General features: G+C 46.0%; 1 gene segment (V, D, J or C); it reads right to left on the reverse strand.

Moving 5' to 3' along the window:
• Positions 1-2548: 2548 nt before the first annotated feature.
• LOC141107852 (immunoglobulin lambda variable 5-45-like) lies at positions 2549-3065 on the reverse strand. The segment is given in 2 exon segments: positions 2549-2892; positions 3020-3065. Coding segments are annotated over 2 exon segments (390 nt in total).
• Positions 3066-12986: the final 9921 nt, after the last annotated feature.

Genomic DNA, 12986 nt, shown 5'->3' on the forward strand with positions numbered 1-12986 from the left:
AGGTGTCACGCCTATATCCACGCTTGCTGCAGACACGACATCTTTTTTGGGGGCGTTCGCTGGGTAGGGGTACTCGGGAGGACATAAAGAAAATGCCTCTCATGCAGCCGACTGCATTTGGTTGGGGATGTGAATGGGGGAAGTACGGGCGCTGCAGAAGCGGTGGGTTCCCAATTAGGATTGGCGAATGCAGCAGGAAGGGCATCATGGGCACGACGGGCCTGTGTTTGTCTTCTTGGTGGCAGCGGGACACTACTTGTGCTTGCCACCTCACCAGCTTGAACTGCACTTATGGGACTCGCCACGTCACCAAGTGTTACTGCAGTGCTGGTTTGACTACGACCGGGGTGTACTAGGCCACTGGTGCTTGCCAGTTCACCAAAACGCTACAAAAAAACTGTTAGCGATCGCAGGGATCAGGCCTGACTCTGCGAACGCTGCAGTTATGCGTTTAGTGTTTTGTAAGTGACAGTGATCGATCGATACTGCACTTGGGTGGGCTGGGCTGGGCCGGGCGGAGGGGCAAAACGCAGGTGCTAGCAGGTATCTGTGCTGATCCCGCTAACACTGCGTTTGTGGGAACCCTAAACTGCTGGTGACGCTAGTATAGATCTGATCGGATCAGATATTGATCCGTACAGATACTATACCACTAAGGGAGGTGTACGGTGCGTGCGTGGGTGTTAGCGCTACTGGCGCTAACCTGACGCTGCCTGGGGCTGGTGCTTGCCAGTTCACCAAAACGCTACCAAAAAAACTGTTAGCGATCGCAGGGATCAGGCCTGACTCTGCGAACGCTGCAGTTATGCGTTTAGTGTTTTGTAAGTGACAGTGATCGATCGATACTGCACTTGGGTGGGCTGGGATGGGCCGGGCGGAGGGGCAAAACGCAGGTGCTAGCAGGTATCTGGGCTGATCCCACTAACACTGCGTTTTTGGGAACCCTAAACTGCTGGGGACGCTAGTATAGATCTGATCGGATCAGATATTGATCTGATCAGATACTATACCACTAAGGGAGGTGTACGGTGCGTGCGTGGGTGTTAGCGCTACTGGCGCTAACCTGACGCTGCCTGGGGCTGGTGCTTGCCAGTTCACCAAAATGCTACCAAAAAAACTGTTAGCGATCGCAGGGATCAGGCCTGACTCTGCGAACGCTGCAGTTATGCGTTTAGTGCCTTGTAAGTGACAGTGATCGATCGATACTGCACTTGGGTGGGCTGGGCCGGGCGGAGGGACAAAACGCAGGTGCTAGCAGGTATCTGGGCTGATCCCGCTAACGCTGCGTTTTTGGGAACCCTAAACTGCTGGGGACGCTAGTATAGATCTGATCGGATCAGATATTGATCCGTACAGATACTATACCACTAAGGGAGGCGTATGCTGCGTGCGTGGGTGTTAGCGGTACTGGCGCTAATTTGACGCTGCCTGGGGCGACGCATATCACCGCCGGGCGATCAGGGGGCTAAACCTTTATTTGGTAATAAACGGCGGGTTCCCTGACACTATAAAAAATAAACGAACTAACCAGCGTCACCCGTAACGGTTATACGGTGATCGGTGGTGAAAGGGTTAACTAGGGGGCAATCAAGGGGTTAAAACATTTATTAGATAGTATATGGGGGTCCCTGTCGCTATAAAACACTGACGGCGAACCTAAATATTTACCTCACTAACTAGCGTCACCAGCGACACTAATACAGCGATCAGAAAAATGATCGCTTAGCGACACTGGTGACAGGGGGTGATCAAGGGGTTAAAACTTTATTAGGGGGGGTTAGGGGGGTACCCTAGACCTACAGGGGGGTAATACTAACTGTCCCAACACTGTAACTGTCACAAACTGACACTATGCAGTAATCAGAAAAAAAAAAAAAAAACTGCTGGTGTCAGTTTGTGACAGGGAGGGGGGGGGGGTGATTGGGGGGGATCGGGGGGCGATCGGGGGGGGGGATCGGGGTGATTTGTGTGCCTGGCGTGTTCTACTGTGTTGTGTAGTGTTTGTGCACTCACATTGATGTCTTCTCTCCTCGGCGCTGCAACGGAATACCGAGCCGAGGAGAGATGACATCATTTCCTTTGCTGCTGTTTAGCATACAGCAGCAAAGGAAGTGATCTGATTGGCCGGCGGCGATCGCGAGGGGGGGGCCACGAACGGATGGCTTCCCCCTCGTCTCCGATCGCCGGGGGACCAAACGGGACCGCCTCGGGCGGCGGGGGGGGTCCGATCGGACCCCCCACCCGCGGGAGGCAAATCACGTACATGTACGTGATTTTGCCTGCCCGTGCCGCCTTGCCGACGTACATCGGCGTGAGGCGGTCGTCAAGTGGTTAATAACATTTTACTAACATTGAATAATATTACACTTGCTGTGTGATTTTTCCAAGTGTTTAAAGTGTACCTTCATCAGTGAATAAATTTAAATATGACAAAATAACTAATAAATGCAATACAAAAAAACAAAAATGATACAATAGAAGTTCTAAAATATAATCTGCTATAGGGAAATGACTCAGTCCTGTGTAAGTAATATGTATAACTTCCTCCTTATAGTGTATCAGTGTGCAACGTGCTGCCAGCAGGATAATACAAAAAGCAATAATAATCTGCTTCATCTTCTAACATCACTGACTTAATGGTTAAATATCCTGTGTTCTTTGGGGTGTCTTTGGATCCAGAGAACCGATCAGGGACCCCGGCTCCTTGGTGTTTGTCACTGTCACTTTTATAATATAACAGATATCGGGGTTTTTCCCCTGTTTTCTGCTGATACCAGTACACCCAGCGATCATCTACACTGAACCCAGTAATTGTACAAGACAATGTCACCGTGTTCCCAGGAGAGACGGATTGAGAGGCTGGCTGGGTCACACTCACCTGAGCAGAACAATCTGAAATACAGAAATAAATTCATATAAAAATTACAGCAGGGATCACTTGTAATATGTACATTAAACTCTCTCTTTCTCCTATAGCTGGTCTCCAGCTTAGACATTAATAACCCATTTCTCCTCTTACTTGTGTAGAATAATAGAGAGGTGATGAATAGGACAGACCACGACATGGTGCAGGTGACTCAGCCACAGATCTCTGGATTGTATTCTATCTCCCCTGTGTATTAAATACAGAGAGCAGACATCAATGTAAATGTGATGAGATCTGATTGGACACGGCCGTCTCCTCCCTACACCTAGCTGTCTGTAGGATGATTTATAATAAACTTCACATTGTACAACTATCAGAATATTCACAGCCCTCTTCAGTCACTGCTAGAAAGATGTAAGTCAGTGTCGGGGTGATAGGGAACCCTTATTATTTCCAGAATATTCTCCAACTTTATTCTCATGTTCTTTTCATGATGGAGATGCCCAGATAAGAGTCATCTAAGGGATTTAATAACATTTTACTAACATTAAATAACACTTGCTGTGTGATTTTTCCAAGTTCTTAAAGTTCACCTTCATCAGTGAATACAATTTCATAAAATTATAAGTAGGTGTAACACCAGCAGGTATGTATTACCTCTAAGATCAGAGATCACAGAACTCCCCCTAGCAATAACCTAATTTACTTTTTTCTTGATAAGAATAGCACCATGTTTGTTCAGGTACTATCCAAGGTGAAACATGTACTTTCTGGACTGGGATTCTGGCATAGAGACGACAGTCTTGTAAATCCTGGTGCCTGTGCAGTTCTAGGTTATGTTCACATATGTTTGATACAGATCAGCCCCTGCTGCAGTCTCCTGCCTTATGACTTTCTACAATGTCTGATCACTGGCGGAGGAAATGCTTTATTTCCACCTGCAGAAGACTGATGATATGATCTCACCTTAGGTAAGTCACAGAATGGAGTTAGGACTGTTTTTTAACCCCTTCCTGCTGCTGTCTCCCTACACTTTAAACAATTACGGACCGCCTCACGCCGATGTACGTCGGCAAGGCGGCACAGGCAGGCAAAATCACGTACATATACCTGATTTGCCTCCCGCGGGTGGGGGGTCCGATCGGACCCCCCCTGGTGCCCGAGGCGGTCCTGTTTTGTCCCCCGGCGATCGGAGGTGAGGGGGAGGCCATCCGTTCGTGCCCCCCCCTCGCGATCGCCGCCGGCCAATCAGATCACTTCCTTTGCTGCTGTATGCTAAACAGCAGCAAAGGAAATGATGTCATCTCTCCTCGGCTCGGTATTTTCCATTGCGGCACCGAGGAGAGAAGACTTCACTGTGAGTACACAACACTACACACACAGTAGAACATGCCAGGCACACAAAACACCCCGATCCCCCTCACCCCCCGATCACCCCCCGATCCCCCCCAATCACCCCCCCCCTCCCTGTCACAAACTGACACCAGCAGTTTTTTTTTTTTTTCTGATTACTGCATACAGTTACAGTGTTGGGACAGTTAGGGTTAGCCCCCTTTAGGTCTAGGATACCCCCCCAAACCCCCCTAATAAAGTTTTAACCCTTTGATCACCCCCTGTCGCCAGTCACTAAGCGATAATTTTTCTGATCGCTGTATTAGTGTCACTGGTGACGCTAGTTAGTGAGGTAAATATTTAGGTTCGCCGTCAGCGTTTTATAGCGACAGGGACCCCCATACACTATCTAAAAAATGTTTTAACCCCTTGATTGCCCCCTAGTTAACCCTTTCACCACTGATCACCGTATAACTGCTACAGGTGACGCTGATTAGTTTGTTTATTTTTTATAGTGTCAGGGAACCCGCCGTTTATTACCGAATAAAGGTTTAGCCCCCCGATCACCCGGCGGTTATATGCGTCGCCCCAGGCAGCGTCAGATTAGTGCCAGTACCGCTAACACCCACGCACCCGGCATACGCCTCCCTTAGTGGTATAGTATCTGAACGGATCAATATCTGATCCGATCAGATCTATACTAGCGTCCCCAGCAGTTTAGGGTTCCCAAAAACGCAGTGTTAGCGGGATCAGCCCAGATACCTGCTAGCACCTGCGTTTTGCCCCTCCGCCCGGCCCAGCCCAGCCCACCCAAGTGCAGTATCGATCGATCACTGTCACTTACAAAACACTAAACACATAACTGCAGCGTTCGCAGAGTCAGGCCTGATCCCTGCGATCGCTAACAGTTTTTTTGGAAGCATTTTGGTGAACTGGCAAGCACCAGCCCCAGGCAGCGTCAGGTTAGCACCAGTACCGCTAACACCCACGCACGCAGCATATGCCTCCCTTAGTGGTATAGTATCTGAACGGATCAATATCTGATCCGATCAGATCTATACTAGCGTCCCCAGCAGTTTAGGGTTCCCAAAAATGCAGTGTTAGCGGGATCAGCCCAGATACCTGCTAGCACCTGCGTTTTGCCCCTCCGCCCGGCCCAGCCCACCCAAGTGCAGTATCGATTGATCACTGTCACTTACAAAACACTAAACGCATAACTGCAGCGTTTGCAGAGTCTGACCTGATCCCTGCGATCGCTAACAGTTTTTTTGAAAGCTTTTTATTGAACTGGCAAGCACCAGCGCCCTAGTACACCCCGGTCCTAGTCAAACCAGCACTGCAGTAACACTTGGTGACGTGGCGAGTCCCATAAGTGCAGTTTAAGCTGGTGAGGTGGCAAGCACAAGTAGTGTCCCGCTGCCACCAAAAAGACAAACACAGGCCCGTCGTGCCCATAATGCCCTTCCTGCTGCATTCGCCAATCCTAATTGGGAACCCACCGCTTCTGCAGCGCCCGTATTTCCCCCATTCACATCCCCAACCAAATGCAGTCGGCTGCATGAGAGGCATTTTTATGTCCTCCCGAGTACCCCTACCCAGCGAACCCCCCAAAAAAGATGTTGTGTCTGCAGCAAGCGCGGATATAGACGTGACACCCGCTATTATTGTCCCTCCTGTCCTGGCAATCCTGGTCTTTGCATTGGTGAATGTTTTGAACACTAGCATTCACTAGTTGAGTATTAGCGTAGGGTACAGCATTGCACAGACTAGGCACACTTTCACAGGGTCTCCCAAGATGCCATCGCATTTTGAGAGACCCGAACCTGAAACCAGTTACAGTTATAAAAGTTAGTTACAAAAAAAGTGTAAAAAAAAAATATATAAAATAAAAAAAAATTGTTGTCGTTTTATTGTTCTCTCTCTCTCTCTCTCTATTCTCTCTCTCTATTGTTCTGCTCTTTTTTAGTGTATTCTATTCTGCAATGTTTTATTGTTATTATGTTTTATCATGTTTGTTTTTCAGGTATGCAATTTTTTATACTTTACCGTTTACTGTGCTTTATTGTTAACCATTTTTTTGTCCTCAGGTACGCCATTCACGACTTTGAGTGGTTATACCAGAATGATGCCTGCAGGTTTAGGTATCATCTTGGTATCATTCTTTTCAGCCAGCGGTCGGCTTTCATGTAAAAGCAATCCTAGCGGCTAATTAGCCTCTAGACTGCCTTTACAAGCCGTGGGAGGGAATGCCCCCCCCCCACCGTCTTCCGTGTTTTTCTCTGGCTCTCCTGTCTCAACAGGGAACCTGAGAATGCAGCCGGTGATTCAGCCAGCTGACCATAGAGCTGATCAGAGACCAGAGTGGCTCCAAACATCTCTATGGCCTAAGAAACCGGAAGCTACAAGCATTTTATGACTTAGATTTCGCCGGATGTAAATAGCGCCATTGGGAAATTGGGGAAGCATTTTATCACACCGATCTTGGTGTGGTCAGATGCTTTGAGGGCAGAGGAGAGATCTAGGGTGTAATAGACCCCAATGTTTTCAAAAAAGAGTACCTGTCACTACCTATTGCTATCATAGGGGATATTTACATTCCCCGAGATAACAATAAAAATGATAAAAAAAAAAAATGAAAGGAACAGTTTAAAAATTAGATAAAAAAGCAAAAAAAATAATAAAGAAAAAAAAAAAAAAGCACCCCTGTCGCCCCCTGCTCTTGCGCTAAGGCGAACGCAAGCGGCGGTCTGTCGTCAAATGTAAACAGCAATTGCACCATGCATGTGAGGTATCACCGCGAAGGTCAGATCGAGGGCAGTAATTTTAGCAGTAGACCTCCTCTGTAAATCTAAAGTGGTAACCTGTAAAGGCTTTTAAAGGCTTTTAAAAATGTATTTAATTTGTTGCCACTGCACGTTTGTGCGCAATTGTAAAGCCTGTCATGTTTGGTATCCATGTACTCGGCCTAGGATCATCTTTTTTATTTCATCAAACATTTGGGCAATATAGTGTGTTTTAGTGCATTAAAATTTAAAAAAGTGTGTTTTTTCCCCAAAAAATGCGTTTGAAAAATCGCTGCGCAAATACTGTGTGAAAAAAAAAAATGAAACACCCACCATTTTAATCTGTAGGGCATTTGCTTTAAAAAAAATATAATGTTTGGGGGTTCAAAGTCATTTTCTTGCAAAAAAAAATAACTTTTTCATGTAATCAAAAAGTGTCAGAAAGGGCTTTGTCTTCAAGTGGTTAGAAGAGTGGGTGATGTGTGACATAAGCTTCTAAATGTTGTGCATAAAATGCCAGGACAGTTCAAAACCCCCCAAATGACCCCATTTTGGAAAGTAGACACCCCAAGCTATTTGCTGAGAGGCATGTCGAGTCCATGGAATATTTTATATTGCGACACAAGTTGCGGGAAAGAGACAATTTTTTTTTTGCACAAAGTTGTCACTAAATGATATATTGCTCAAACATGCCATGGGAATATGTGAAATTACACCCCAAAATACATTCTGTTGCTTCTCCTGAGTACGGGGATACCACATGTGTGGGACTTTTTGGGAGCCTAGCCGCGCACGGGACCCCAAAAACCAAGCACCGCCTTCAGGCTTTCTAAGGGCGTGAATTTTTGATTTCACTCTTCACTGCCTATCACAGTTTCGGAGGCCATGGAATGCCCAGGTGGCACAAACCCCCCCAAATGACCCCATTTTGGAAAGTAGACACCCCAAGCTATTTGCTGAGAGGTATAGTGAGTATTTTGCAGACCTCACTTTTTGTCACAAAGTTTTGAAAATTGAAAAAAGAAAAAAAAAAGTTTTTTCTTGTCTTTCTTCATTTTCAAAAACAAATGAGAGCTGCAAAATACTCACCATGCCTCTCAGCAAATAGCTTGGGGTGTCTACTTTCCAAAATGGGGTCATTTGGGGGGGGTTTGTGCCACCTGGGCATTCCATGGCCTCCGAAACTGTGATAGGCAGTGAAGAGTGAAATCAAAAATTTACACCCTTAGAAATCCTGAAGGCGGTGATTGGTTTTCGGGGCCCTGTACGCGGCTAGGCTTCCAAAAAGTCCCACACATGTGGTATCCCCATACTCAGGAGAAGCAGCTGAATGTATTTTGGGGTGCAATTCCACATAGGCCCATGGCCTGTGTGAGCAATATATCATTTAGTGATAACTTTTTGTAAATATTTTTTTTTTTTTTTTTTTTTTTTTGTCATTATTCAATCACTTGGGACAAAAAAAATAAATATTCAATGGGTTCAACATGCCTCTCAGCAATTTCCTTGGGGTGTCTACTTTCCAAAATGGGGTCATTTGGGGGGGGGTTTGTACTGCCCTGCCATTTTAGCACCTCAAGAAATGACATAGGCAGTCATAAACTAAAAGCTGTGTAAATTCCAGAAAATGTACCCTAGTTTGTAGACGCTATAACTTTTGCGCAAACCAATAAATATACGCTTATTGACATTTTTTTTTACCAAAGACATGTGGCTGAATACATTTTGGCCTAAATGTATGACTAAAATTGAGTTTATTGGATTTTTTTTATAACAAAAAGTAGAAAATATCAGTTTTTTTCAAAATGTTCGGTCTTTTTCCATTTAAAGCGCAAAAAATAAAAACCGCAGAGGTGATCAAATACCATCAAAAGAAAGCTCTATTTGTGGGAAGAAAAGGATGCAAATTTCGTTTGGGTACAGCATTGCATGACCGCGCAATTAGCAGTTAAAGCGAAGCAGTGCCAAATTAGAAAAAGACCTCTGGTCCTTAGGCAGCATAATGGTCCGGGGCTCAAGTGGTTAAGAGGGTCTAAATATCAGAAGGTGGAGGCGGGTATTACGATCATGTGACTGCTGTGATTGGCAGTCACAGCAGTCAGATGATCTGAATGCTTCCAATGCTTACTTGCTTTATGGTACCCATTCATTACTGTGCTGGGAGAACGCTGTTTAAGGCTCTCACCGAAATGCATCAGTTTTGCTTTATTGTCACTCTCATGTAACTAATAAATATGCTACACGGATTACAGTGCTGCCGGGTCCATCTATCTATTTAGTGTTTACCTAGGGTCACATATATGTGGTCGCTCAGTGTTAAAACCCACCCGCCGGGGCGTGAGTGTGTGAGTGAGTGAAGTGCTCCTCCCCCCCCTCATGTTCCCGGGCTAAGAGCACGAGAAATCATCCGGCTGTCAGATGGAATACAGAGACGCTGAGCCATAGAGTGAGAGAGAAAGAGCCTGCATACCTGCTGAAATACTTGGCTTCAGTCAAGCTGATCGCTGGGAGGATACACAACAGAGCTCTCTTGTCTGCCTGGGCATGCCTGTCAAGCTGCTTGGCTTCAATCCTGTTACATACCGTAAGGCAGGCAAACACACACCGGAGCTCTCAGGAGAGACAGGAGAAACGGCCAAAACCGAAAGTGAAAGGAGAGTGAGGTGAGAGGTGATTGGAGGCTCCTCCTGATCCCTTCATGAACATCCCTTCTATCTACACAGACTATTTACAAATACCACTCCATCGCTGTGTTACTGGCCGGCTGGGTCACTGTTTTTACACATCACAGCTCCCATTGTGTCACTGTATTAAACCCCTTCAATCTAATTATATTACTCCACCGCTGTGTTACTGGCTGGCTGGATCACTGCTTCATTATAACACAACTCCTACTATGTCAGAGTACGAAATTATATCAAGTTAAAACATATTATTAACTTTACTATTCCACCACTGTGTTACTGGCAGGCTTGTTCATTGCCTCATTATACCACAGCTCCCACTGTGTCACTGCACGCAACTTTAACTATACCAGTAACCATACCATCCCACCGCTGTGTTACTGACTGGCTGGGTCACTGCCACATGATATCACAGTCCCCACTGTGCCAGTGTATGAAATTATTTTTAATTTAATTACGCCATTCCACCGCTGTGTTACTGGCTGGCTGGATCACTGCTTCATTACATTACAGTTCCCACGGTGCCACTGTACAAGATCCCTTCTATTTAATTACATCATTCCAATGCTGTGTTACTGGCCAGTCGGGCCACCGCTTTATTACACCACAGCTTCCACTGTGTTATTGTACAAGGATGACAACTCGCAGACAAGTAGCCGCGCAGCCAACAGCAGGAAGAGGAAGGAAATTAATGGACGGCATTAAGGCTTTCATGTCCCCCCGCACACCTGAGCCAACTGGACGGCTGGATATTAAAAAACGGAGCGGAGCCACCATAACTGACGGAGTGGAGAAAACAGAGTGTGAGTCCGGGATAAAGCGGGCGGATGTACAGCCGAAAGGGGACAGTATCGTCGTGAACGGTAAGAGACCTCCTACAGCGGGAAGAGGGAGGAGGACCCCGGAGCAGAGCCCTCCCGGTAGTGGTGGTGGGTGCCCCCAGGTAAAAGGGGCTAAAAATACAGGCCAGCTAGCTCCGGGTAATGGACACTTAGAAACGGCTATACAAAGTACATCAACGGGAAGCAGGGGTACAGTGACACAGGGGGAGGATAATAGACAGACTCAAGAAGAGTCTGAGACCATAGATATGGAGAGGATGAGAGCAAGAGAAGGAGAGGACCCAACCCCCAACATGGACCGAAGTAATAGTCAGGAATACCCAAGTATAAAAGGTGGGGGAGAGGGAAGATGTGGGTCACCGCAGAGACATGGCATGGACTGTGACCAGGAGAGCCTCCAAAACGGTGGTGGGAACACACAAGGATGGACTGGACAAAGTGTAGACCCAGAAAGGGATATCTGGGACCTGTTGAAGGCCCTCCCTACTAAAAGTGATATTCAGCAATTAATAAATGCAGTTGAACAATCTTGTATGCAAGCAGTAGCAAGTGTAAAAGAGGACGTCAGGGATCTGGGATACAGAGTAGAGGGGATGGAAAAAGAACAAGAAGACATTATACAAGCTGTGACGGAAACTCAAGAATCCATGAAAAAATATGAAGAAACTTTAAATGCATACAGGGACCAGTTGGATGAATATGAGAATAGGGATAAACGTCAAAATATACGTATAAAGGGACTGAAAGAGTCAATCACAGCGACAGAACTAGCCCCAGTGGCACAAAAAATGTTTGGACAGATTTTAGGAGATCAAGCCCCTAATGTTATAGAAATAGACCGGATACACCGGGCCCACTCCAAGAGCACAAAAACTGACGTACCCAGAGATGTAATATGTAAAGTGCACAAATATGCAGTGAAGGAGAGTATAATGAAGATGGCACGTGATAACCCTAGGATTACATTTGAAGGTTCAAACATAGCTCTGTATCCAGATATATCGAAAAGGACTCTCTTTAAACGTGGGGCGGTTCGCCCATTGCTGGAAATTTTACGGAAGGCGGAGATCAAGTATAGGTGGGGGTTCCCTTTCAGTCTAACAGCTTCCAGGAATGGAAGAACCGCAACATTGCGAACGAAAGACGATCTAAAAGTATTTGTGGAAAAATTAGATCTCCCGAAGGTGGACTTTGTGGACTGGAGAATAAGCTGTCTAGGGCCCCCCCTACAACGAGCAGAGAAATGGCAAGAAGTACCAGCAAAGATTAATAGGGGGATAGCCCAGAGAAGGACTTAAGGGACATTTTTTTTTTTGTCCTTTCCACTCAGGAGGGGTTTAACAGAGTAATGCCGGGGAGAGGGGGGGGGATTGGAAGGGAAGGTGTAGTGGGGAATGTGTACCTTAGGTAGGTCAATAGGTCAGCCCCAATGGAAGGGGAGAATAATCCTGCGGAAGGCAGGGAAGGGTGGTGGCTGGCGCACAGGCGGTGTAGGTGTGCGCAAGCTAAATACCCGATTTTTAGAAATACCCCTAATGGAAGGTTTGTGGTATGGGAGGATAGGATGTAAGTATGTAAGGTATATATTTATGATATACAAGTGGTATATTTTTTGGTTTTTCTGGGTTTTTTGTTTGGAAGTAATGAATGACGGGGAGGGGGGGGTAGAAGGGGGGGTGGGATTGGCAGAGGAGAAGATAGAGAACAAGGGCAAGGGGCTGGGTGTTCTAAAATGAAATAAAATGACAGCCATTTTGAAAATTTTGTCATATAATGTGAGGGGCTTGAATTCACCAATTAAAAGAGGGCGCTTATGGGTGGAGCTGCAACATTGGGGAGTTGATGTTGTTTTCCTGCAGGAGACCCATTTTAAGAGCAGCTCAATTCCAAGCTTACCCCAGAATATACTGAATCAATGGTATCATGCAGTATCCCCAATAGCGAGGGCAAGAGGGGTCACAATTGCATTCAAAAAATCTTGCCCATGGACCATGGAGACTCTGCAAAGTGACCCAGAAGGTCGGTACTTGTTTGTAAAGGGTACGCTACAGGGGAGACGGTATACCTTTGCTTCAATATATTCGCCCAATGTTGGGACAGCTAACTTTCTGGTTAAAGTACTTAGAAAACTGGAAGAATTTAAGGAAGGGTGTGTAGTGGTAGGAGGAGATTTTAATATGGTGTTAGAGCCGAGTATAGATACCTCTACGGGTAGAACTGCCATGTCTTTTAAAGCCATAAAGCGGGTTAAACAAATCTTACGCTCTCAACACCTAGTGGATACTTGGAGAGCTTTACATCCAGGTATCAGGGATTATAGCTATTACTCTAAAATACACGATATGTATTCACGGCTAGACCTCTTTTTGGTGGATCAATTCTACTTGGGGAATGTCAGCACAAGTACAATTGAACCAATAACTATGTCTGACCATGCCCCAATGATTTTGACCCTTCAACCAACTCAAATGACTCGGGC

The sequence above is a fragment of the Aquarana catesbeiana genome, linkage group LG01 (genome assembly GCF_042186555.1).
Source record: "Aquarana catesbeiana isolate 2022-GZ linkage group LG01, ASM4218655v1, whole genome shotgun sequence".
Taxonomy (NCBI): Eukaryota; Metazoa; Chordata; class Amphibia; order Anura; family Ranidae; genus Aquarana; species Aquarana catesbeiana.